Source organism: Serinus canaria, chromosome 1A (assembly GCF_022539315.1).
Source record: "Serinus canaria isolate serCan28SL12 chromosome 1A, serCan2020, whole genome shotgun sequence".
In the NCBI taxonomy this organism is placed as follows: Eukaryota; Metazoa; Chordata; class Aves; order Passeriformes; family Fringillidae; genus Serinus; species Serinus canaria.
The window spans coordinates 33974308-34002197 of NC_066314.1; the positions used below are offsets into that span (position 1 = coordinate 33974308).

The 27890-nt window shown below is 36.5% G+C and overlaps 1 protein-coding gene across 2 annotated transcripts in view; it reads left to right on the plus strand.

The window, feature by feature from the left end:
- The window catches only part of FRS2 (fibroblast growth factor receptor substrate 2), a 52175-nt gene that overhangs the window by 13880 nt on the left and 10405 nt on the right, over window positions 1–27890 (plus strand). For both annotated transcript variants that reach the window (XM_030238082.2, XM_009086736.4), the window contains exons 2-5: window positions 19450–19555; window positions 21981–22072; window positions 23909–24095; window positions 27178–27336. In XM_030238082.2, coding sequence (XP_030093942.1) covers window positions 22007–22072; window positions 23909–24095; window positions 27178–27336 — 412 coding nt within the window. In that variant the 5' untranslated portion in view covers window positions 19450–19555; window positions 21981–22006. The remainder of the gene's footprint in view (window positions 1–19449; window positions 19556–21980; window positions 22073–23908; window positions 24096–27177; window positions 27337–27890) is intronic.

The following is a 27890-nucleotide window of genomic DNA, read 5'->3' on the forward strand; positions in this document are numbered from 1 at the left end:
AGTACACTGTAAGTAGCATAATGATTATTTCACACTGCTTCTGTAACTGTATCTAAACTCCCATCAGTTCCTTTCTATTTCTGTTCTAGAAAATAATATAACTTTTGCAGATTTTATTGTTGAGTTGCAGTTTCTCTAACATACTCTTGTTGAATGATTCAATTATTTATTGATGGTAATATGTTGCTCTGACAGAAACTTGTGTTTTGTTTGCTTGTACATTGTTAGATGCAACATTTTCATTTGCTTTTGAATTTTTATATTAACTGAAAAGTACAGGGGGAAAGAATAGGAATCATGGTTTATCTTGGATATCCAAACTTGCTTTGGGACATTACTGCCAAAGGCAATTACTCTTAGTGATTATTATGTTTATGAAGTTGTTGTATTTTCTCAAACCACAGTTCTTGTAAAAGGATAATTAACTTAAAGTTTGGTCTATTCTTTGCAGATTCTGTGCCAGTGCCAAAATATTTTCAGGCAATATGTAGTCATAATTTCAAAGATATCCTTTTAACTTGAAAGTTAAAAGCGAAGTAGAATAAGTTTTTAAACTGGTATTCAGTAAACTAGGACAGTAGTAAGTGTAAGGTGAAAACAAATAATTTATCTTGCACTCTCATTAGAAATCAAATGTGAAATGTGAAGGCTTAAAGTTTCTTCTTGCTCTGAATTAATTTTTCTCCTATTTATCTTTTGCAGGTGGGAGGACAAAAATCTTTCAGTTTGTAGCTATGCTTGCTGAATACTTTAGTGATCAGGTTTAGAAAATGTCAAACTTCCAAAGGTTTCATACTGAGTAGTTATGTAAAGTATAATTTAAAACTTGATATCCATATTTGACTTCTTGAGAAATGATGGGAATGACTTCCATCAGTCAGCTGAAACAGCTTAACTGTCAGGAGCTTAGTCTTAACTTGTACACTTAAATGAGGTTTTGTGTTCTTATGTTAAACAAAATGCAAAATTAGGTGCACTTCTGCAAGAAAAAAAATCCATACTGGCTAAATTGTTACTCATACTTTTTTTAAATATTTAGGAATTTTTGAAGCTGTATTTGTGCAGAATTTTCGACACTTCTGAGGTAAATGGAAGTTAGAAATAGCATGTTAGAAGTTGTAGAATACCAAGAAGGTACATGTATAAATCTAGATTTAATTAGCCTTAGCAGTGGAATTTATGATGTTGTAACTGAAATATTGTACTTTGTATGTATAAAACTCTTCCCAACTTTTAAACAGATTCAAACTTTGCACATAACTTTGCCTTTATATGAACTTACCTTTGCATAATCTATGTTAAAAGAAAGCAGTTTCAGAGGCTACAGATTGGTTCATTTCCCTTAGATTTTCTGTAGGGTTCTGTAGAAGTGATACCCAGGTTAATTTATTTTAGCAAATTCTGGTACTATCATCTTATATTATAATGAAGCTTTATTTTCATGAGGACTTTAAGATGGTTGAAGTGTGACCTGCTGTGAAAAAAGAAGGATCTGATTTCTCCTTAGGCATCATGGTCCAGCCTTCCTTTTGTTGGCACTGGTCACAGTGTGGTCATTTGATCTGCAAGACCAGTGCAGTAGTTGGGATTGAAGCTTGTCTGGCTGATTAGAATATGGCCAGAGCAGGAAAGATCATGTCTTCCAGCTGCTGTCACCTTTAGATTAGCTGAGGGGAACACAGAATAGCATTCTGAGAAAGAAAAGCAGTTAATTCCATACATCCCACCTCACAATGACTTTTTAATTTACCAAATGAAAGCTTCACACTACTTGATAAAATACAGCTATTTTCTCTACATGTGAGGCAATGATACACCCTTGATAGAAACTGACTTTGTATTACCTCAGAAACACAGGCTTGGTTTTGAAAGAGATGGGTTTTGTTATTACCTCTTACCTCTTATTATGTCAGTTCTAGTAGACATAACTGCAGTAGAGAAAATTACAAATTTTAGAAGTTATTATTTTTGGCATTTTTGGGCTTTGGTGTCAACATATAAAGAAGAACAAGTGGAGTTGGACATAGGTATGTAAATATTAGTATTGAGTCATTTGGACTTCCCTGTGATTTCTCAACAGTAGGAAGAAATTAGGGGTTTTTTTTCAGGCAAGCAAGCAGAACTTGGCAGTGTAAAATTTATGGAGCAGCCCAACCTAATCTTTAGTGAGTGTTACGCAACTGTTTGATTACCAATATTCACTGTTTTAGCCTTTTTTTTTCTTTTAAAGTTGTACAGTAATCTGAAGTTACTCCCTTTATATAACTAAAACACTGTGGTAAATTGCTTCTTATAATGAAAATTATATTCAGTAGAATACAACTGATTTTTTTTTGTTTATGGATTATTTTTACATCTTTCATCCTACCTCCCATAATTCCTGTATCACATGTGCTTAAATATGGCTCCTGGGACACATGTAATGTCATGTGTGGGATTTTCTTTTTTTAATTATGAAAGGGAATATTCAAAAGAAACTCAAAACTTCTAGAAATTTAGCTTTAATCTTGAGTATAAGGTCAAAAGAGTTTTCACAGTTTCAACTGTTTGAAAGCTGTCTGGCTGTGATGTTCAAATCTTTGGCATAAAGATGGCCCTTATTAACACGAACTTATAGGAGTAGAAAAGGCACACTTTTGTTTTAACCTATGTATTTCCTTTTCCTATTAATATTATTATTACCTGCAAAATATTTGGACTTTTGGGTACATTCTGCCTAGATTAGTATTGTCCCTGGATGTGCAGAATATATTGAAATGCAAAATTATTTGGGATTTCTGCTGACTTTTAAATTCAGAATGATTGAAATATTACTACAAGAAACTTAAATTTTTAATGTTAATTTGTAGCTTTACTGACTGTGAGCGGTGTTATTAGATAGACACAGCTGTTTACTTATTTTCTCTGTTCTTCTCAGAAACATCCTATCTATCCTGGTTGCATGAAAACACCAGAAACCCCAGGTATCTGGGGTTGCAGTGAATCAGTAGGAACCTTGTGGTGTTAATTAGATGTTATTAACAACATCTGGCTTTGCTATTTGTACTCATGTCTTTTTCTGGATAGACTAAATAAGCAAGACCACTTCAGTATTTTGAATTTGGAAGCATCAGTTTCTGGTAATTGAAGATGTGGCTTTTAAGGAATGACTTGGAAAATACTTTAAGGAATAAATTTAAGGGATGACTTGGAAAATGCATTTAAATTTTAATGGCGTCCTTTAATGGTTCATATTGTGTATATATGTAAATTTTTATGGGGAAATGCAGAGTGTGATATACACGGCTGGGCTGTTGTTAATTTGTCTGGTTGTTTTTAAGTGGTGGTTTGAGGGGACCGTCTCTTAACTCATTGCAAAATGATAATCTTTCTCTTAGTTCTCACAGATCTGGTGCAGCTTTTTGGGGATCCATGTTGATATTTACAGGAGGGAGGATTTATCTAGCTAGCACAGGCAGCAGTAGCAGTGGTGAGATGGAGGCACAGGCAGACAGTTCCTGCCTTGAAGTTTATAGAAAGCTCAAAGAGGCTATTCCTTTTTATGAAGTGAAGACCAACAAGGTATTTCAGTTAGGAGAGCAAATGCTGGATTTATGTATGCTGAGACCACATGTAAAATCTGCCATGCTTAAAATCAGTGACACTGGTAACTGGGGGTTCTGGTGTGTAGTAAAGCTTTGGAAAAGAGAAACTACATGCTCAGGGGATCTGCATCCATATCACCATGCTGATGAGTACCAATGATCATGTCCTTCTGCTAGTTTATTGTGTTGTTTGGGTAGAGATTGAACTTCTTGCTTTAGAGGCCCTTAACTGGAGTAATTCTTTGTATTTTGGGAGTAGGTAATTAATGGATATTTCAATACAAGTAATGATCAAATTTTTTTAACCAGTCAGGTATATTTGCCAGTGTGTTTCCAAAACATGCCTATATCCAAAATTGCAAATTTGTTGGACCACTTGGGCAGATTGATGAGATAATTTTTGTGCATTTGGTAGAAATAAGTCCTCCAAAAGAACTTTAATTTATTCATTGAAGTTTTCACTGGTTGTTTACAGTCTAATCCATACTGATTAGGGCTCAACTTTGTTTGCCAGGCAGTAAGTTCTTTGAAATGTTTGATGGTCTCTTCACTCACCTTTGCTCTTTGCCACATAGACTTTCTTTTTTATAGCTTTCAGAGTGTAAGGGAAAGATGAGACTTCATGACAGGGTGCCTCTTGTTACCTTAGTATGTATGAGCAAAACTCTAAAAACAGTTACAGAAAATATTTTAAATACTTTATTAATATATTAATATATTTATTAATACATTAAAATATTTAGTATTTAGGACATGCTTGAGTTTCCTAAATATGGACCTTTGGACTTGCTAGTTGTAGTATCTCCAGGAACACAGTTTCTGTAAGAAAAGTAAAAAATTGGTACAGCATGTCTTGAAAGTTTCTTTATTTCAAGGTCTTCCACCATTATGTTTTCTTCCCTTGTCTCTTGAACTATTGCAGAGAAAGTTTTTAAAGATAAAAATAAAAAAGCAGATTTGTCATCACTATGCTGGCTGTAAATAAGGTGTAGCTGTAGTTTTTTAGGAAGCTTTGTTTAAGCTATGTTTATTGACAAACTGCACAATTTCCCTTTTTAAAGCCTTTAGCCATTCAAAAGTGTGTTTAGTGTCTTCATGGTTTAGGGTTAGAAGGGTTATAAGCAGTACAATATCAGGTACTACCTCTGTGAGTGTAGAATTGCCCATGAAACCCCCTCATAACATGTACACAAATGAAGGATGAAGTACAAGGCACTTTAACTGTATTATAAGCATGAGAGTGTTTTAACAGAATTGAAATGAATCTGCTCATTGCTAGTTCTTAGATGCAGAATATTTTCATTGCATGGGAACAGACAAAAGCAAGATAGCTGTGCCATAAAATGGGATGCCAGTTTAGACTGGTAGAGATGTTCCTGCCGAGGAACTGGTGCTGGACTTGAGAGTGTTTGTGTCTGTTACATTGTGTGTAATGATCAGCTGCAGTCACATCTCCTGTGACAGCTGCAGTATGAATATTAGAGCAGGTATTACCAACTGTTTTTTAGAGTACAGTCTAAATGGGTAAGACAGGCATGCAAAACAAGAACACTACATTATATAAGTGATTGTAGATTGACAGCAATGGTGGTAGCAAATTCCAAAATATGAGCTAGGGTGAGTTGATGAGGAAGAGGAAGAAAACTGAGATGAAGTTGCCTCAGAGGAGAGGGTGCAAGGAATTGAGATGAGAACTGAACAGAAAGAAAACCTCTCAACAACATAGGAAAGACCATCAGTCTGAGCTGTACAGAGATTCTTTTTGCTGTCCTGGAAACAAAAGGTCCAGGCCTTAGTTGCCTCTGGTCCTGCTACCTGGCTCCATCTGATGCTGTCTCCACTGGACAGAATAACTGGCAGTGTGGTGATTATTACTGATCACCCTTCTGATTGACTGAACCACCCAAAGTTGGTACAAAAGGGTCAGTTGTTATTTTCAGGTGTTTGCCAGCAGAGGTGTATGTGGAGATGAAATGCTGTAGAAAAGACAGGAAAAAGTAACTGAGAGACAGAAAAGGATCAAACACTCTGTTCCGTAATTATGTTTTATGAATCAGTTGCCATATAAAAATCTTACCTGAACTGTTTGCTGTTGCAAAACCTTCTCTTAGAGAGTCCAGTGATATTTTCTCCTTTAATGAATATGTGAAAGTCATTATAAAATGTACCAAAGTAAGTAATTATAAAAGATTAACAGTACCAGTTACATTAATGAAACCTTAAAGTTTACATTTCAGACTTTGTAGCTTTGCTACATAGCAAACATTGTCATTTTTTTTCTGTTCAAACATCCACATACTTTCAAAGTTTTGGTGTTCATTGGTTTTATTTCCATGGTTCCATTTTTTTAAGATCCTCAGTAATCGCTTCTGTAATTTATGTCAGTCTAGTATGTCATGTGGTGTTATGGTACAATTTAGTTCTTGCCAGGAATATATTTCAGCACACAGTTCAAATGTAGTTTTTATTCTGAAACTGCTTTTGAAAATTGATAAGTATTGGAGAAAGATTTTTTTCTTGTTTAGTTGGATTTTTCAATGCCAGTGTTTATTCTTTATTATAAGTTGCTTACGATTAGCATGCATAAACCTGTCTTGACTCCTTTGTGTTCTGATAAGACACTACATCTCATCCATTTATTGCAACCTGTTAACTTTCTACCTAATTATGTATTCCAGAAAGTTTTTTAGCCTTCATCTTGGAGCTCTTCAAGACATCAAAGCTTCAGCAGTTTTCTTGTCATCTTACTGGAGACATTAATTATCATGTATTTATTCTGTGTTTAATTATTTGGTATTTTTTATAATTAATGGGTTTAAAAGGTTTTTTCATTTTCAAATATTCTATCAAGTTATCTCATCTTGAAGTGTAAACTATTTTTTTTTATGTAGCCAATAATTTTTGTGTGTAAATATTTATTAACTGTAACTTCTAATCCTAGAACTTGTTTAAGATAAAACAGCTCAGGAATCTGGTAGTATCCCATGTCTCTTAAACACATGAGAGCACCTCAAAAATAACTGCATTTCTTTACACAATAAAGTTGTATTTTGTTATGGTAACTAGTAAAAGCCAGTCTCTTCTGTGGACAGTGGTAGTTCAGTTTAGCTGGTGTAGGCTTTTTGTGTATCATTCCTTGGACTTCCCTGAGTAGTTGAAATGTGCTATAGAGAGTGAGAAGATGCTGTAACTACTTTACAGGATTTTGAATATTAACAGTGGTAAGAAGCAATTTCCCTTATTTTAAAAAAGCTGGTAAAATGTATAGTTCACTGCAGAAATGCTAATAAGCTGGAGTGGAGAAATAGAACAAAGGAAATCAGTACTTTATATATATATTACTGCTTTGAGTTTTCACCTAGAGAGTAAATCTAGAAGGGGCTTAGTAAGGCAGTTATCTGTTGGATTTGGTTTTTAACTTGCATTCCTCTGTACTTGAAGTCTAGTTTAAGATGTTGAGTCATGTATAAATACTACATTTAAAATACAAATCTAGTTCTTAGAATTGAGTGAATTAGAATAGATTTTGTTTTCTTTCCACTCCTTTCTAAGTAAGTGCCAGCAAGTTTTATGGGTTTGTTATTTAAATGGGATTTGTGCCAAGTCATTACATTTCATGTTTTTAAACAAGTGGTGCTGGTTTGCTAGAGACTGCAGAGTTTTTACCCACAAAGGGTTGTACTTTCAGCATCTGCAAAGGACTGGGTTTTGTGTCCTTTTGGGGCAGACTTCTAATGCTCTGAAACAGCAAATTGGCTGATTGAACTATCTAACTAAACTTACCTGTCCTCTTCTGGAAAATTGTTGTATTGGAGTGGTATCCATTTTGCTTGTTGTAATTGCTTTAGAATTAAGCTCCATGTCCCATGGATTGGTCAGAGCCATAACTTTTAATTATTCTGTTTAACAGAACCTGCCTAAATCTGAATTCTTCTTTATTCTGTCCTTTCTTTTGGGTTTTCTGTGACTTTTCATTTACAGTAAGATGTGACTGGTTACTTAACTGGAACATGGAATAAGTAACTGGAAAGATGTATCTGTAGGCAGGGTTTCAAAGAACATTTCTCTTTGTGGTGCTGTCGGTGTAAACAGTGCCAGCCCCTGACTTGTGTTTGACTGTTCATGTGGTGAACCTGATCAGGAAGCTGGTCCAGGTTAAAAAAAATAGCTGAGCAAGGAAAACTGTGAGCAGTTATGAGTGACCTGTTGATGTTTGGAAGTGATGGGTAACTGAAAAAATATTTCTGGAAAGGAAAACCTGAGACAGCTGGAATTCAGGTGGTTATGGGATTTTATTATTATTTTGTATTTTATATCTCAGTAGAAATAAATGGTATTTTACATACATATAGGTAGAGATGTATTAGCTGGAGGAGGAGCATAAGTCAGTTTATCCCATTGCAATTCTCCATTGCCTCCTGCAAAGAGCTGCTTGAACTGCAGGAGAGAAAAAGAGGGATGGGAACATGAACTGAACCTTGAGATTTTGAGCTTCATTTTGAGGGTTGCTGGTTTAGGAGATGGTGGCTAACGTAGGAATAGGGACTCTTCATGAAGGAGACAGCTCGTCTGCTGTAGCCAATACTGCCTCAGAATCGACAGCTCTCATGGAGGCCTGCAGGGGTTTTAGAGCTTCAGAATTCCATTTGTTTTGGTTTCTTGCTTGCAAGGCCTTTTTGAAGTTTAATAATAAAAAATTAACAGCAGAGCTACTGTTACGACTTTATAAGCTAATGATCTCTGCCAAGTGGTACTGCTTCACTATCCATTAAATAGCACAGCTGGCATACAGTATCACAGAATGGGATCAGTATGAGGAGTGATTCGTGAAAGAGAGAATCATATAAATATGAAGAATTAATGTAGAGTACTCTATACATGCTGCCCCACCAAGCTTCAAATGCTTTCCAGTGTATGTTTTCCACTGTGGAAGTTCATCAGAAAAACACACAAACTGTGTAGCTGTGAAGGGTAAAGTTTGGAGACTTCAGTCTCAAGTAAAGACGAGACCCTGTTGTGTAATTGATAGCATTTTCAAAGAGTGCTGTGGGTGCTGCTTTGATGTAGTCATGGTTAGTAATGGTAGTGAAGTTTTGGCATCTTCAGCAGTTTCTAGAATTAATTCTTTATGAGAGAAAATGGGCATTCAATATAGCCATCAGATGCTAACAAAATGGATGGGCAAGGGCAAGCTTGTTCATGCTAGCTATAAATCAAATCAGTTTATTTTCCATATGCAAAAGGGTTTGGAGTTTTAGTGTGGTATTTAAACTACATCAACCTCTTTCTTCTTATCTAGAAGGTACAGAAATTAGCAGCACAAAAAATTGAGGCACAAAATAATACAGAGACATATAGCCAGCATGAACTGATAGAGCATGTGGAGATCACTACTGAATGCAGTTGTAGAGAAACAAGACATCTGTATGCAGGCTTTGAGGGCTTCAGTGTTTCAGGTGATATTTGACACTCTGCAGTGCTTGGAATTCCCCATGGCCAAGGAGAAGAGAAGGTGTGTGAAGTTAGTCTGAAGCTGAAACTTAAGGCTACTATGCCTGTGCTGGGAAAGTTCAGGGCACTTCTTTAGGACTTTCACTTAGGAGGCTGTTTTTTGGGTTGTATTTTTATTTTTTTAACTTAGTTGTGTCACTCTTGCCTATTCAGTCTTCATGGGTACTTATGAATCCAAATCTTGGATATGGTTGCTTTGTGAGAGCATGTAGTGCACACCTTCTGGCATCATAGTTGTTGATTAGAAAACATGCATGTGTTACGAAAATAAAAATCCAAAAAGGTTTTTTATTCTTAAATATCTTCCAGTTATGACTATAGGAGATAATTTCAGTGCAAGAAAGAGAATGTGATTTTTTTGTGTAGTTAAATGTACCAGTGCTTCTAAATGTCATGTGACACACAAAGTTGACAAAAAGCATCCTTTCTTCGAAATGGGCACCTTCACTGTACAGTCTTTCAGTCTAAATATATGGGACAGTAAAGTGCCTGAAGATTAAGCTACAGTAATGTCTTGGGAGGAGTTAAATTTTTCATAAAGAAGAAGAAAGTCAGATTGGTTTTTTCCCTCCCTTTCCCACCATCTCAAATCCTGTCATCCCAGGCCATACTCTTCCAGGAAATAGAGTTGGTAATAGAAATTCAAAAAGGTGACCCATGGAAAAAAATTTATTATGTAAATAGTAGCAAATAATGATGTCCACAGCTGGTGGTATTGAGGAATTCTAAATAGTGGCTGCGTTTGCAAGCCATATGTTCATTCTTATATTACAATTCATTATGTGGAAAAGTAAAAGAGAGCAAGTGGGTTCCTCAGGCTAACTTTGTAATGAAACCAATGGTTCTGTGACAGTTATTTTACCATAGGAATCAGAGATTTAGTTTTATCTTTTTCAGATGAATGGCATAACAAAATTCAGTGCAAGATCCTATGGCAGGGCAAGGTGATATTTGTTTCTCTGCTCTTCAAGTTACCTGAGATGCATTCTCTGACAGATTCAATTTGCTTGCACTCTTGTTTCCACTTGCTCACCGTGCAGCCAGACTTGTGCCAAGGTGGTTTAGCTGGCATCCCTCGTGAGTGACACAGGACAAGAAAAAGCTGTAAAATCTTAATGGCAACTCTGGCATCTTTCTTGACTGGTAATGTCAAAATGATTTTTGCATGATCTTTTATGTGTTTTAATCATCATGAGATGTTGTGATATGCTTTTCTCAATCTTCAGCTTCCATGAGTCACAGGAGTGGCATCTGTTAATTTTCTGTTTTATTTACTTCATATGTCTTGAGTATGTGTCAGTAGTCTCTTTTGGGGATGCGGTAACAGGAAAAGGAACAATATACACAGTAAGATGCAAACTCATGTTAGGCTGCAGGCTCTTCCACTGCTGGCTCTTCTGATCAGGCCTTGCTGCTGGGAGCACTCCTGTGGAAATTCCTTAGATCTCTCCTGGTGCTCTTCCTTATCTGGGCAAGCTAAGCTTTAATCTTTGTCCTGCTCCTTGTTCTGGTGCATGGATATTGACATGCACGTGTTGGCATCCACATTTCTGTTGATACATATTCTTCTAATAGTACTTTTGTAGCTTTTTAAAATACTAAAAGGACAGTTATGCAAAGCAGACAATATGGATTTATAAAAAGGTACATTTATTCTTTGTTAGAACAAAATGGTACCTGATCTTAACATTGAACAGCAGTTGTCAAATGTGATGTAAATCATCCACAACAGAATCAGTCTTTGTAGGGCATTGTATTGAGAGAAGTAGGCTAATACAGATGTTTCTGTAGTGTTTCAGCAGCGATCAAGAAGGACACATAAGACCCTAAATGGAGCTTTTTAAACACATGGAAGTATAATACAAGGAAGTGGACCTTTTAGCTGTGTTAATGATGGAGGACTGTGAATAAAGGTTGTTTTGCTTAATGAAACTTTGATCTCCATTGTACAGGTAGATCAAACTAGTATTTAGTAGCTTCTGTCTCAAATAGAAAAATAATTTTTAGGGCATGGATCAACTAGACAAGTGGGGAAGGTGTTAAATCCCTAACAAAGAAGTACTCAAAGATGTAGTTGTTTAATGACGTAAAATTGACTGTAAGAGATTCAACAATGAAAAGGAGAAAATAATTGCTTGGATGCAAAAATGTGATTATAATTGGATTTTACTTAAATCTGCCGTGTGCATCCTAATAATCAGAATTTTAATGAGTTGGTGTAGCCCAAAGCACAGACAGACTTTAATGCAATGAAGTTAGCATGATTTAGCAAATCAGCCACATTAACTAAATGCTTTTATGCTCTTCTTCACTGTGAATACAAAGAAAATAAATTTAATTTAAACCTGCTTTTTGGCAGATGCAGTTCAGTGGTGACAAAAGATACCCTAAGACTGTGGATTTTTTTTGCTTCAGTTTTTTTGCTTCAATCTCCATAGTTTTGATTTAGAGGTGTAACTAGCTGTTGTTAATATTTCCCTTTTATGTAATGATTTGGGGCCACAGGGTAGGTAAGTTTAAATTAAGAGTGTCTCCTTAAATTGGGAAGAAAAAAAATGTACAAGAAGCACATGAGGAGATATGTAAACAGAACGAAGAAAATTGAGAGCCTTTCAAAAGTGATAGGAAGATTTCTGTGTGGAAAATGGAAAAATGGTAATTAAAGAAGGCAAGCAATTTTTTTAATAGCTTTAATGAGATCTTGGGAGGATTCGGTTGTCAGTTTTCCAAGAAATAAAAACCATATATAAAAGCTTGATGTTCAGGTAAGGCCAGATTCCCTGCATCCAAGTGCTAAGAACTTGCTGATAGTGGAAGCAATGGATAGATGAACAAGGGCACATATTGAGAATACATACTAAAATGATACACAAACTGTGCTTGTTTATTTATTTATTTTAATAAAACACAGTGGCATGGTCTCAGTTTTGACAACTTCTTACTGGATCTGCTTAATATTTCACTAAGAAAGACCTCATAGGTTTTCCAGAGTAGTTTCTATTAATGTATTAGAAAATTGTGTGTAAAACATGTCAAAAACATGAAAGTAGAAACGTAACCCTTCCTGAAATGTTTGAACAAACAATATTTCAAGGATTAAAATATTGCAAAATATAAACTCAATGCCATTTACTTAATGACAAGATTTGGCACTTTACTGGCTTTTGAAAACTTGGCAGGAGCAGCAGGCCTCAAGTTGTATGAGGCATTTGTGGTTAAATATTGGAGAACTGACTCACTATTTAAACAATTTCAAGTCAGGCTTCCTTTTCAAGAATTAAGCTAGATTCTCTCTTCTTCCTTGGCCCCATTATTTAATGTTTGTAGCCTTCCACTATATTTTCCCATCTCCTTGCGTTACTCCTTGATCCTGTATCCAAAAAGCATTTCCATAGCACAGCTCTTAAAACTTCAGTCCCATTTCTGCTGGTTTATTGTTGTGTAAAAATGATGTTTTTCAGTATATGCTATTTCTTAAAGGCTGTTTTAAAAGAGATTCAGATTTTCCAAAAATAAAATAATTTATAATACTTGCTTGTTTAACCTAATGTCATGGTCTGGAGTTTGATGTTCTGCTATTTCTTTTGAAAGGATGCAGTTAATCTGGCAGACATTCACACGAAACAATATGGTGATGTGGATCTGGAGAAATTATTTGACTAAGAAATTGAAAAATATTTGCATGTGTGTAAGTTGTTTTAAAAATGATACCAAGTAAAACATAAGTCTTGTTTCTCTAGAAGTTTAGTGTAAGAGGATCATTTTTGGAGAGCGATTAAAGAGTAGAACAAGGAATGATGTCCCACATCCTCAGAAGGACTAATGGGGATGGGGAAGCAAACAGCATTTGTGCTCCTGTTCAAGATTCATGTTCATTGAAGGCCTAGAATTTTCAAAATGCACTGAGATTGTTCATGTTCATTAAAAACGTTGAGTTTTCACAATGCACTGAGGTGAAAATTTGAAACTGCTTTTAAGGCTGTATGTGTGTCTGTGTGCACTTGTTGAATAGAACAGTTGTACCAACCTAGTACCTGAATGAAACACGTGATTACCCTTTATATTGCACTGGAACAGGCCAAAGTATGGGGGTACCACATCTCAGCATAAGGCAATGCAGTTCTTAGAATGTCATGCTAGAGCAAAGTGGAGAGGTGTAGGATTGCTGTTACGTAAATTGGTCTTAAACACCATGAAGTGTTTAGGGTTGGCACAACATTGCTGCCTGCTGCAGTTCTCTCTCTGCTCATCTTTGCTCAGCTACTTGACCTGGTCTTTAATCTTCACTTCTGTGGTAATTGTGGTGAATATAAAAGCTTTTCTGTCAGAATGAGCATGTGTTTTTTTAAGGAATTACTGTTGAACAGTGTTCCTGCAAATGTTTAACTCTCTCACCTAAGTCTGAGCATTTTGCTGAAATGATCACTTTTAAGGAGAACTGTAGAGAATTAATTTAAAATTAGCATACTGTGTCAAATTTTTGCATAATGACTCTTCAAGATCAGTTGCTCTTTCGGAATTCAAACAAACAACAAGGCTCCAATGCTTCATTTTATTCCATTTTTGTTTTATTAAATGATATTGGCTATTTTTATGTGGCACTAATAAATATGAAACTAAAAGTTGTTGTTCATTTTGAATCCAAATATATGGAAACATATACAGCAAAACAGGTCAAGTTGTGAGGTGATCTCAGTGTTAAAAAGCAGGAGTAAGGAAAAAGAAGTCTCCTTGGAGTTTGAGGAGCAGGCAGTTGGCAGCAGCAGAAGGTGCTGGCAAAGGAATGCTGCTGAGAGGGCGAGTTCTGCTGTGATCCTGCATCAGCCTCCTCAGGGCGTGTTCAAAGAGGCTCTGAGGGCACTGCACTGAAATGGCAAGCTGGTCTGCTCAAGCTGGTGTGTGGTTGCAATAATTTTGTTTTCATTGGAGCCAGAAAGCTTTTACAGTTTAGCTTGGGTTATGTCAGTTTTATTGTTTTGTTTTTGGTTTTTTTCCTTTGGAAAGGGCTAAAGAGAGAAAACTTGTGTACATTTATTGTACACAAGAGGGTGTACGTTTATAGCTGTGTTTTAATCATAAGTCTGACAACATGCTCATTTAATAAAAATATTGAGTGAAAGCTCCACCTGTTAGCATAAGCAAAGTTATAAACTAGATTCTGCAGCTTCACCTCAATCCTTAGTACTTTGTTTTCCCTAATTGCAGCCAGGGGCACCAAACTATTTCTCAGCATGTTTAGCTTCTTCTTGGATCTCCTTCATTGTAGTTTTTAACTCTGCTATGGTTTGTTAGTACTGCTTTTTTCATCCTTCTAAGGTACTGAGGTACCTTCAATATTAATTTTCTTAGTAATTGTTGCCAGGTGGATGAAGGGCAAGGACTATGTCTGACCCTAGTTCAGTTTGCTTTAATATTAAAGCACCTTCTTCCCAAAACACATTTGCTTCTTGGGTGTGAATTGTTACGTTGTTGTTTGTCAGACTGTGCAAGGCAGGGGCCTTCCAGAACTCCTGAAAGAAGATGAGTAGATTTGAATGATGGTTGCAGGTGTGGGCAGGCAAGGAGAACATTTTGTGCTTCTTTTGCTGTATTTCCCATGGGGTTTCTCCCTGTTCTTCTGAACACTCATTGCCATTTAGCCCCTGTGTTTCCATGGGACAACATTCCAGCTTTGACGCCTCTTTTGTCTGTTGTGACTCCAGACATTCAAGTCAGTCATTGCTGATGTACAGATTTTACCTTTTTTCTTTTTGGTAATTTTAAAGCAAAGAAGTTCTTTTTTCAACCGTTGGGAAAATAAAGCTCTTGGATTTTAAGTCCAAACTCAATAATTACTAGCTTTATTTTGGTGCTTCATCTCTTACATGCATGTGAGGTCTGGTACGTGGGAGTCTGTGTACCAGAAACATTTTGTTTTCCAGTTGAAAAACTTGGCTTCATGGCAGTGAAGATATGCTAGCCAAAATAAACAGAAGGTCAAAGTATAGGTTATTTTAAGTCTGAGTAGGATACCAGGATTCTTGAATCATGTAGAATTTCCCAGCATGGTTTACATCACAACTCTGAAGACCTAGGATATATCACATTTGGTACAGAGGTTATTAATTTAATCTGTTACATTAGCCAGTTGTGAAATAGGCAATTTTCAGCTACCAGCAAAATTCAAAATACTGACTGCAGTACCATTCAACATCCTTCACCTGTATTCTGAAATGAATAGCATGCCAATAAAACAGTCATTGTCTTGCTGAATAACATTTTTCTTACATGTGAAATTGGTTTCCCTTATTTGTCTGCTGTCTTACACTTTCATGCAAAATTTCTTTCGTGTAGAAAGCTGAAAGGTGCTTTGCTGTAGTGACTACTCTGGTTAATGAGGAGAGGGTGTAATGAGTTACTTAGAAATTTTCTTAGTATAAATCTGAACATTTCAGGTTGTACACAGTTTTAATTTAATCTCTGAGGCAACACTTTCCAGGTGAAATTATCACCTGCTGTAGAAAAACCATTGACCTCAACAAGTGCTCAGAAACTGAGATGAGACAATGAGTTAGAATGTATCTGTAGGGATTTGGATGTGATTTCTTTAAGAACTTCCTCTATGCGTGTGAGATTGCAGGATGGGCAGGGGTACTGGTGCTCACCATACTGCTAAATAGGGGATACTTCTCTGAATCCCTCTAAAAATGTAAACATCCAAATTCTCAAGGGCTAGGAATTTTGAACTTTGGGAGGAAATTATCCAAGTTAGTTTTGCCTCTTTCAATGTGTTCAATTGTCTAGCACATTATTTGTGACTTATTAAATGTGTCACATTATTTGTGATTATTTACTCCTAGAGTCTAGTTTAGATGCAGTTTATACAACCAACATTTGGACTCTGTTTCTTACACACTAAATGGAAAGACAAAGCAGAGGACCTAGCACTGTGGCAAGCTAGTGCTTTGGAAGGCCACTTTTTCATTTGAAAAGATAGTGCAAAAGATGGGTTAACAGAGAAGGCACCCTTGCTTCTCCCTGCCTCTTCTGAGGTGTGCTATGGTTTGGGGTTTTTTCTCTGCCTGATTTTTAGGAGGATTGTGAGAGGAATTTATATGTAAGAAAATATCTCCTGAAGTTAATGTTCGGTTCTGCAACCAGAGCGTGTAGAACTAAGTTAAAACCAGCTTTTAGATCAGCTTTGCAACCATGAGCTGCCTTGACTGGGGTGAGTTTGAGCAAATGAGGAGTAGGATAGCAGCATGGCCGTGTGGTCTTTCTTGTGCGAGGGAAATGCATGCCTTGTTCTCATCATTCCCAGCCTGGAGAGCCTGCAGAATTGTAAATGTTAGAATATCTGCAAGCTTTTGACTGTATTGTTCTTTTTAAAGTACCTACTCTTGTTTACACTGATGCCTTGTCTTCCTTGACTTCTGAGAGATTAGCATCATTTGTTGGCCCTGCTTAATCTATGAGGGAAAGAGCCACGTTTTACTTCACAAGGCCAAGTATTAAATCTTAGTGAAGTTACAGCAGTTCCTTCCTTTCCCTCCCATTAATAAGGTTTAGATGAGTGTCGGTCCTGGTTTCTCTTGCCTGGGATGTTTACTTTGCAATGCAGTAATGAATGTGTTAGGGACAAGCAGAAGATACCTTCCATCCCTTTCTCCCTCCTTGCAGGACTGCACCCAACCATCACGCATGCTTTGTGAATGGGAAATTACAGCTACTAAATTTGACATTGTAGACACAACTTAGGGTTGTGACTGTGGAAATGTCTATTTCTTCTTGTATGTTTAAGTTTGGGTAAATATTTTGCAATCTGGGAAAATTTTTAAAAGTCCCGAACTGAATAAACAGCCAACTTGTGACTGGAAGCAACTGTTTGGAGAATTTTGTTATTGCTTTACATTTAAAAGAAGTTAGATGCTGCAAGTTTGTGTGCTTTCTTTAATCCTTAAAAAGCTCTGATTAAGATTGCCTAAGAATCATTCTTAGGTAACTGAAATAGGCTACTCTGCTTTAGATAGCCAAACCATGTAAAAAGTTTAAAACTGTGCTAGAAAAATACCAAGGTAAAGACCAGTGCAAACATAACCTGCATTAGGATAGCTTGCCTATAAACATTTTTATTTTAATTATTTTTCTAATGACTACCTCCTAAGATTTCACCAGAGTGGGTGGATCAGGTTTTCTGCTCCCTCTTACCATTTGCTTCTTCTGAAAATTTTAGTAGGGGATTTGGTAAGCTTCAATCCCAGTAGTTAGTAAAGTGGCTAATTTTTCTGAAAACTGGGTGTATGTGACTAAAGCTATGATTCTGTCCTCAGCTGCTCTGGCACTTGCTAGACTCTATGCTAGCTGGTTTGGTATGCTAAGCCAGCAAAAATCTAGCGTGACCAAAATCACAGGTTAATAATACCAGCTAGATTGGGTAGGGTCATCCCATAACCAAAGCTTGACCTTGCACAGGAATAGTTACACAACTGTATGCAAAAGTGCATCTCTGTCAACCAGTTCAATAAGTTCACCTTTTGGTACCTTTGTGAAATCTAGGGTTTAGTTTCAAGTGGAATATAAGTTGTTAATGATTTCCTTTTTTTAATGTCTTATTGCAGAGCACTCACAAATTTATGCTGAGTGGATATCATCCATATATGTTAATCAGAATGGCTTTATTGGCTCACACTTGGAGTATCAGGTTGTCCAGTATCCTGTTTTTATGGTAAAATAGTAAATAGTAAAAATAGTAAATTCTGAGAGCCAATATAAATATATAGGAAAGGGGATAGTAAGAAGGAATATTTTATGATCATTCCTTAAGACCCTTCTAAGCATCTGTACCTTAGAGACTTTTTGAGCAAGATATGACATTGTTGAGTTTAAAAGTTCTTTGTGGAGCTTGCATTTGTTCAATTTACTTTGTGAATCTTTAACATTTTGGAACTCATTCCCACAAGACATTGCAGATCACAAAGCTTAGCTACAGACCATGTGCAAAAAAGAACTTTTATGTGTTTAAACCCCCCCCCCTTAATAATGTCAATTGCTGTTCCCTAATGGTTACATTTGGAAAATAGATGTGCTTTATTTATCTTCTTTTTGTCACCTGTAATTCTGTACTCATGCTCTGTGTGCTCCTTTTTTGAGGCTGAGTTGTCTAAGTATTTCTGCTTTTACTCTGTCTTTTTTGACAGGGGAGGCCTGATGGCATACATTACTACATCTGTGGGTATGCTATGGATTCATACAATAGAATTGTATTTTTGGTTTGGCACTTTTAAGTCTTTCCAAACTGTTGTGTTTCATTTACTTTATGATAGGTGTCCAGCTAGACTTTCCATTGGACTGCATGACTATGTGACTGATCTTTCCTGACAAATAGAGCTCCTTTGCTTGGGGTGTTATTTTTGCATTTCCCAGTGTTGAATTTCTGGTAATCACTTGCACAATCCCTTCACAAGTAAGAGGGTTCTGCAACTGATATAATCATGCCTAGGACCTGGGATGAAATTAGGACGACATTACATGTGATATTATGCAAAAATGCAGAGAGTGCTTTGGTTTCCCGAGATGATTTTAATCCAGGGGCAAGACAGGGAACAGCTGATGAATACAAAGAATTGCAGTAAAAAATGTATAAGCTAAGCTGCAGTGGTCTCAAAGAAGTTTGCATAGACATAATAATAAAGTGTTATTCTGAGAAATTAGCCCTCCTGTTGAGTTTAATAAGCAGCATCAAAGGAAACATCAAATGCTTGTTCGGCAATTTTACAAACTGAGAACAGAGACTGCCAGCTGTTAGCATGATGGAAGCAGCAGTTAGCTTTAAGTGTTAAATGTGAGTAGATAGCTAGTGTGAGAATAATCCAGGGGGTGGGGAAGTAAAAGCAAGCAATTTATGGTTAATGTCATGGAGCAAGGAGGGAAGCAGAGAAAGGGTGATGTGTTAGCCATACAAGTCAGCATTTGTGTATGTTCAGTCGGATAAGCGAGAGGGAGTTAAATAGAGTGAGTTGTACATGTTCTTCTGTCTGTCTGCTGTGGTTTGGTTTGGGTTGGGTTGGTATGCACTGAGGATAACGGGAGCTTCACATCTGTCATTTCCACACTGAACTGGATACTCAGTGAGTGGAGAATGAATGGAGTCCCCCGTGTGACAGGCTGCATTGCAGAAAGGAGTGCCAGATTATTTTCTTCCATAGCATTGAAATGCCAGGGCAACTCAGAGATCAGTCTTATCTAAAACATCGGGAAGACCTTGCTTGACATAATACTCACAAAATAATTATAAATAAAAGCATGTCTTTTTCTTAGTTTACTAACTGGCATCTTAAAAACAAGGAAAAAAAGTTAATTTTATTTACCCTTCTAGTTCTAGGTCCAATGATTAGTTCTGTGACAAGACAGCATGACACTTTGAGTATGACAGAAGCCCTGATGCTGCAGCAGAGGCTGGGAATATTAATGGCCAAATCTAGGTGAGTGATTTTTAATTCTGCCAGTTCCCTAGCTGTTTAATTTCTTCCTCATAGCCTTGATTCACATCTCTCCTTTGAAGCAGCATTTCAGTTCTCGGTTTTCTGAAATATTAATAGTAGAGCATACTTGAGACAAAATAACAAGCTTGTATGATTATTGATTACATACCCTTTCTTTGTTGTTCCTGAGGTACAGAGGCTGTGTTTCAAATATCTTGATATACACAATATACTACAGCTTTCTTCTTGGATCTCTAGTGATTTTTTTTTCCTCCAAAGTGCTTTGCATTTTAAGGTCTGGAGTTCTTTTTTAAAGTTTTTTTTAAAGAAGCAGGCAGGCACCTGTAGTAAACAGACTTGGTCAGTTATTTCATGCTGAATGCATAGAAAGTCTGATATTAATAGCATGCAGCTATGTAGATCTGTTTTCACTGCAAAAAACATTTCAGGAGGTCTAAGTCTGGGCTTTATTAAGTGCATGCATGTTTATTAAGGCTGCTTGAGGCATATGCAAGTACCTTGTATGGACCAGAGTATTCCCTGTTAATCTGCACTGAGGCTATTGTCACCTGTTGCTCTTCATAGCAGGGGATTCTCAGGGTAAACAGCACCGTGCAGCAGACTGACAAGAACATCTGAACATTACTGCAGGGAGGCACTGAGGGGTGCCAGGGTAGGAAACCAGGATCAGGTGTTACCTGTATCTCCCTTTCTAAACAGAAGAGGAACATCTACTACTACTACAACTACAGCTGCTACTACTACTGTAAAAATTTCCAAACTTCACAATGCAAAAAGAAAAAAAAATAGCTTGTGTGTAGCATAGCTTCTCTCTGCAGTAGTAGAAGCAAACAAGCAATGTCCAGTTTAATTTTGATTTGGGGAAAAAATCTTTGTTAATATAATGCATGTTTTCATGGTATGGACAGAAACGACATTAAAGAATCCATGATTTTGATTAGGTGTCTGGTATTTTGCCTCTATCACTGGATTAATTGGAGCAGTGTTGTTACCTTTGCAGGGAATTCTTGGTGGCTGATGTATACAATCTCTAGAGTAGGAGTATCTCTTTTGAGTGGATTTTCTGATGAAAAAAAGTGGAAAAGTTAACTGCTCTTCATTGTATTCTTTGCATCTTATCCCTTAGCAGACTAATGAGCTACATGAACACTACTGCTGCATGCTAATACAAATGCCTGTGTAGAAACCAAGTCATGGTTTTCTTAAGATGATGACATTGGATTTTTTCCCCTCTAGTCAGGAAAACTTATCAGTCCATACTGTCTTCATTCTTCTTGATTTCTAGTGTTGTCTCTCTTGTTGACTTGAAAGCTCTCTCCCAGAATTTTGCCCCATTTTTCATCTGTGTAGTGAAAATTTTAGTTCTTATCCAATATAAAAATTATGTGAATGGGTTAAGTTTTCTTTTGTCAGACTTTCTTCTATTTAAGAAATGTGAGACTTAACTCTTTTTTCATGGTGGTAGAGGATGAAACAGCAAGTTGCGAGGCTTCGTTCTGTGAACATTTTATTAAACTGTTTTGTGAAAGTTTTGCCATGCACACAGAAGTCTTTAAAGGAAAATACAAAAATATCAAGATTTTTTTTTTTGTTTCATTACTTTAGCCACGCTGTTCAGAGTTACTTGAGTATTTTACTGTTTTAAAACAAATGTGTAACACAATTTAATCCAAATGGAACTTAACAGAAATAAGGAAACCCCGAGTTTTAAAATATTTATGTTGAATGTGGGGTTTTTTTCCTTCCCTTGTCTTTGATTACATAGTTTGATATACACTTCCATATGGGAAGTATTCTAAATTGGAAGCACAGAGCCTCACTGTGTGGCTGCCAGCAGAGGGCTGCCTGCAGGCCTGGAACCCCTCCTGGAACCCCTGGAGCTGCCAGAGCCAGGGCAGCCTTTCAGGGTTGCCATATGGGCTCTTTGTGTTGCCTGTGCCTAGTAACCTGCTACAGCCCAGGGCTTCTAGGGGTGTCTCTAGTGCTGTGCTCCTCAGCCAGCGAGTGCTCATTTAGATGGAACTGGAATCCAGATAGCTCTCTTGTGTAAAATCCTGGTTTAGGAAATGAAAATCTCACACAATAAGAGGTTGGGGTTTTTTTCCCCTCAAGCTCCTACCATGGGAATTAAGGTGACAAATTAAATGAGTCTGTTTGGTAGTAGCCTCAAGCTGAGTTATTGGTAGGACTTTAACAGCTCAGTGTTGGCACTCCTTACTCAAATCCAAATTTAACTATCATATTTGTAGTATCTACGTTGACTTTTTTATTCAATGCGACCGGAAGATTCATCACAAAGAATTGCATGTCAGAGTAATTTGCATTGGGTTGTTTGTTGAAGTTACTTCATTTTTACTTCAATTAAATGATCATTTTGTTGGTTGTTTTTTTTTTTTTCCTGTAGAGATCAGATGGTCTTCTGAAGAAGTCATGGGTAGCTGTTGTAGCTGTCCAGATAAAGAAACTGTCCCAGATAACCACCGAAACAAGTTTAAGGTAAGCAGCTGGTGTGATGTGCTGTGAACTATTTTGTTGTTTTCTTACAGACCACATCTGTGATTAAAAAAAAAAGTAATGAAAATAGAGTACAAATTTCTGAACAGTTGAAACACTGCAGTTGCAGGTGCCTGTGGCTAAAGGTTTCTCTTGTGCCTTTGAGAAACCCTCTCTTCTCAGTGGTGGCAGGAATTCCCTAGACAGGGTAGGCTTTTTAGGACAGTTTTGATCTTCAGGAAAGAGAAGAAGCCTGTGATTTTCATCCATCTCCGTTTCAGTTGGTAGAGCCCAACTAAGTGGTGTTGCCTATGGAAGGTTATAGAAGGTTACGTTAGGAAAGGAGTCCTTAGCATAAGGGAATAAATAGCTTTTGGGGAAGTGTGATTATGAACCTGAATGTGGGGTCTTCAGTAGAACATTTTAGGACTGCTGATTTGACTTGAAGGTCACTACTGATTATACATTTTGAAAACTTTTGTCCTTTATGTGGAGAAATTTTATTTTTAAGTGCCCTTTTGTCTCAAAAATTTCTGGAATTTATTAGCCCGCGAACACTCGTTCATGTGCTTGACCTGCAAAGCATGAAGCAGCTGAAGTTAGTGACTGTAAGTCAACATACCTTTGCATAGGTCACACAAGTCAGATTTGCTTCTGTGCTCCAGACTGTCTCTGAGTTGACAAAGGAATGTAATGCTTCCACAGTGAAAACTGATTCATGTGTTGCCTAAGGGCAACCATGAAATGAGCTTTAAAGCCATGGGAATTTCTGGAAATGTTTAATATTATCAGTTAGGAAAGCTGAAGGATAAAATATTTTTCTGTTTTTATTGCTCTTTATGCATCACTTTGTGTAACTAGTTCCTATTTTTCTCCTTGTAGAATTTCTCTATTGTTTGTTTAGCGGGGGGGTAGGGGAGGGAGAGATGAAGGAATGTAATCTGCAAAATGAGGAAAATAGGCATAAGCCTCCCAGGCAGATTAAATGATTCCTAATTCTTTTCAATTGACTAGATTTCAATTTGAAAATGTATTTTTTTAAGGAGTAACATTAATTCCGTAAGGATTTTTTTTGGTAGCTTTTTTATTGATTAAGAAAGAATCCTCCAAAAAGCAGCATTTTGAGGTAAAATAGAGGAGAAATATATATTGTCCAAATTCTATAAAGGATGCAGATGACCTCAAAACTGGCTTAAAAGCAGAAAGAGCAAGAGTTTAGCTTTATATACATTTTTTCACACAAGATAACTATAAGGTATTTGAATTGTTTGTTGACTTTAAAAAGGCAGCAAAATGTCTAAAACTGTTGGGTGATTCAGCACAGTGCAAGGCTATACATGTATGTGAAGGAAGCTTTATCTTGGAGCCACTTACCCTTTCTCATTCCTTTTCCCAACTGTAAGCAGGGTTATATGACAAAGCAAATATTGTTTTTTAGAAATGGGGCTCTGAAAGATTCCATTATCTGAGGTATGCCTTATCCATGTGGGAATGCTAGAATATGTACATAAAGCCAGTTTAAAAAAATATTTAACTTACAAATCTCTTCTACTTTAAATTTCTCATCAGATTTTTACAGTAATGTTAGGCAGCCTCATTTGTATTGTTTTTAAATAAGTATTATTTTAATTTTTAAAATTCTGGGTTAGAATTTAAACAGAAGCTAGTTTAAGTTCTTTTTTTTGTTTTTTTCCAAACATTCACTTCAAGGATTTTAACTAACATAATAGCACAGATGGAGTCTACCAGCCAGGCATTAAGATTATTAAAAGTGGTTAATAATAAGTGTTGTTTCTCAAAAGAGTAATTCCCTAATTCCTTTTAATTTCTTTTTTATAGGTTATTAATGTGGATGATGATGGTAATGAACTGGGTTCTGGCATAATGGAACTTACAGATACAGAACTAGTTTTGTACACCCGTAAAAGGGACTCTGTAAAATGGCACTACCTCTGTCTCCGTCGCTATGGCTATGACTCAAATCTTTTCTCTTTTGAAAGTGGTCGAAGGTGTCAAACTGGACAAGGTATGTGGAAATGCTGTACATAAAGCTTTTTGCAAATTTATTTGATGTTGGAAGATATTTGCCAGTCCTTTGGCAAGAGTTATAAAGGCTATAGCTCTGTGTGTGAATGCGGTTTATGGAAAAAAATTACCTTATGAGGAATGGACTTCAGGTAGAATGAGGATTTGAGTTGCATGTGGTTTTTGGTATTTGTAGGTCTGGAGGACTTCAAGGTTCTGTGTGAGTATTCAAGGTCTATGGGAGTATTCAAGGTTCTGTGTGAGTATTCTTTTGGTCAACTTAGGACAGGTCAACTTGGTTTTGACAGGGAAATTCTCCTGCCTCAGAGGTTGACTTTACTTCCTGGGGAGGCAGTAGAATCTGAAAGTGTGGAGGAATGCCCTCAGAATTCAACAGCTTCTCTATTTTTAGGGTTTTAAGAGCCTGGAGCACTGATATGAACAGGATGTCCCCAGCTTATTATTGTCTTCAGTCATGCACTTGTGTTTCATCCTCTTCCTAAAGCAAATACCACTTTCATTAATATCAATGACATAATTCTCAAATTTTGATGTTTTCGTGTGAGGTGTGTATACTTCAGCTATGCTCAGTTACTTTTTGAGTGGCTTTCATCAGAAAAAGATGGTTACCATTCCAGTACCCAGACCATGCCTGCCTTGGCCGAGGTTGGCTCCCTCTGAGACTATTCAGGTGTTTCTCTCTTCCCTGCAGCAGTCCCTGAGGCAACAGCTGTTTCTGTTGAGCTCTCAGCCTTGGTTTGCATCTTCCTAGTGTGAAATAGCTGTGTGTGGTTGGAATTCTTACGCATTCATATGCTGTGAAGTTAAGTTCCAATGTTCTTCTGGATTTTTGGCATTTACCAGTGTTCTTATCAATCATTTTAGACATTGAGAAATCACAGGTTTTGTTTTTTAATCTCACTGTTAAAAAGTCAGAAAGATGGAAGAATTGGATCATGTATAAACTAGTCAATATTCATTGTCTAAGCAGAGATAAAGGAAGACAAGTTTTTTGTTTTTTTTTTTTTTTATGGGAGTTTAAAAGGCACTCTCAGTTCATCCCCTAATGAGAAATGGAGATGTTTTCAAACATTGAAGTATACTCCATACTAAACTAATTTTTCATAATTCTTAAAGTAATAAACTTTGTTTTGAAGATAATCACTTTAATGGATTTTGCAATTGAATTTACTATTTCTTCTGAACATTGAAAACAGATACTAATAATACTTAATTGAAATACTAATTTGAAGGTTGTTCTCTACAGTCTGTTAGCAAGTCTGCAAAATCTTACTCCAAGTCTAATTGATTTCTCCGCTTTCCTTTTAATTCTTCCTTTTTTTTTTAAACAAGATTAAGCAGGCTGTGTAAGCAGCAACCCTTTCCTCCCTCTTTTGTTTCTTGCCTTCCTTATGTAATACTAAAATACTGTGAATATTGGGAAAAAATAAATCTGGCACAAAATGTTCTCTGCTGCCCTTTTGCAATGGAACATTGTTCCTGAGACCTAGAGTGGGTTTTGTGGGCACAGTTGCAAAACTGCATCTTCACTTCATGGGATGACCAAGAAGTTTTTCGTTTGAGAATTCCCTGAATACTGCCCAGCAACTTCTTACATTAGTCAGTATTCTTGTTTCTTTTTTTCCTTTAAAATCAAGTTATTTCTATTGTTAAGTTGTGAGGAGCAGCGATGGTGAAACATTGAGTTTGTGCTAGGTATTAAAAACCCTGCAGACATGTCTTGGGAGCACATCTAACAGATAATTCAGCCTTTAAAACCTGGAGAAGTTGGTATGTCACCATGTTGTGTGACAGATCACATTGTATTTAATTTGAATGTATTTAAAGGCAGCTGAATTTCTCAGAAACATACTGGGAGCTTTTTAAAGTTTGTGAACCTAGATTTTTTTAAAATTTGGAGTTTTGTCCATTAAGATTCAAATATCTAGTGTGAATGTTCAGAAATATACAAAATATTAAACATGGACTATTGTACATGGCTGGATTAGGGGTCAGGGACATATAGTAGTAGAAACTCTATAGCTGCAGTGTTGCAAACATGAAGCTTATTCAGTGCAGCAGCTGCATATTAATAGCTAAGCATTGTTCCTCGTAGCCCATTTGGTGTATTCCCAGCTGGGGTTGTGTGAACTTCTGCCTTGTGAAGCATTTCTGGTGATTCTGATCTGTCCCAGCTCTGCATCCCTAAATAAATATACCATGGTAGTAATTGCCACCATATTCACATAACTACACTTACAGAAGTGACTATATAGGTAGGTACTTTTCAGTAAAGAGTGTTTTAAGATTGTAATACTCACTTTAAAAAATGAGCACCTGCACCCACGTTTAACAAGCATGTCAACTTTAACTTCATGCTTTCAATGGAAGAATAATCCAAAGCTGCGACTTTGCTGGTGAGGGTAAGTTGGGACATTCCCTGCTGTTCAAAGGCAAAGTGGCACAATACACACACAAAATACACGGTATTGCTGCTAACTTTGTGTTCTGTGTCTATCCTTTAGCCTAAAGCAATTAGTTTGTTACTGTCTGTTTCACACAGTTTGTCTTACTAGCTTTTCATTTTAGTCTTCTTAAAGAAACTGAACTTGTATCCAATATTTAAATCCTTTTCTGTTGTGCAGGTATCTTTTCTTTATGGTAGTTTAATAGAAATCTGATTTAGGAAATACAACTTTGTAGCACCACTGTAGTTTCATTTAATGCTTTTTAAAATACGTATTTATTTAACAGGTATCCTTTTTATTAGCTTAAAAAAAACCAACTTGTTTTTTTTTCCCTCATTTAGCCCTCAAAACTTAGTTTTGCTCCTAACTGAATCAGTTTTCTGTTCTTATTTAACTTTTGGTGCATGGGAACCTTATTCTTCTATTAGATAACTTCTTTAAAGGTTGTCACAGTAATTTCGTGAGTTTTGGTGCAAAAAAAATTTCGTAACGCTTTTGCTTCTTTAACAGGTTCCATTATGTGGATTCCAGTTCTATTTCTTGCAAGTTATATATATTGTAGGGCACATTTCTGAGTTACAGGATTTTAATTTTTTTTTTCTGATGTATTTATAGGAATCTTTGCCTTTAAGTGTGCCCGGGCAGAAGAGCTATTTAACATGTTACAAGAGATAATGCAGAATAATAGCATAAATGTGGTAGAAGAACCAGTAGTAGAAAGGAATAATCATCAAACTGAGTTGGAAGTACCAAGAACCCCTCGAACACCTACCAGTAAGTATGGTTCTACTGTCAGATGACATTCCTGAATGTAATGTGGTACTTAGCTGAAAATAGCATTTGATTTGAATTTAATCTTTAAGTAATTAAAAAGAAGGCTAATTTAAAGCTAAGAGGTAGTAATGCATTCTCTCAAGGTACTTGCTGAGGATTATTTTCAAGAAGTAAGTTTTGGGAACTTAGTTGTTGCATAAGAACACTTATGAATACACCTATTGAATTGCTTTATGATATGTCAACATGCTTTACCTGTAGCATTTCAGAGAAATGTTAATGTTGGGCAATATTTCAAACTTTTTATTAGGGGCAAAAATACTATTTAAATCACATGTGCAGTTGGTTTGGAATCTTTCTTTTGCTCTGAGTAGGTGAATGGATGAGTGAAGTATTTACCTAAAATTTTCTGGTATTTTTGAAATCTCAGGCAGATGGCTTGATATTTGAAACTTGGAATTCCAATTTATTGATGATTTCAGAGAAATGGAAGCTTAGATAAAGGAGTCTCTGTTTGTCAGGGGGAGATGCTAATGGGGGAAAGAGAAGTTGGA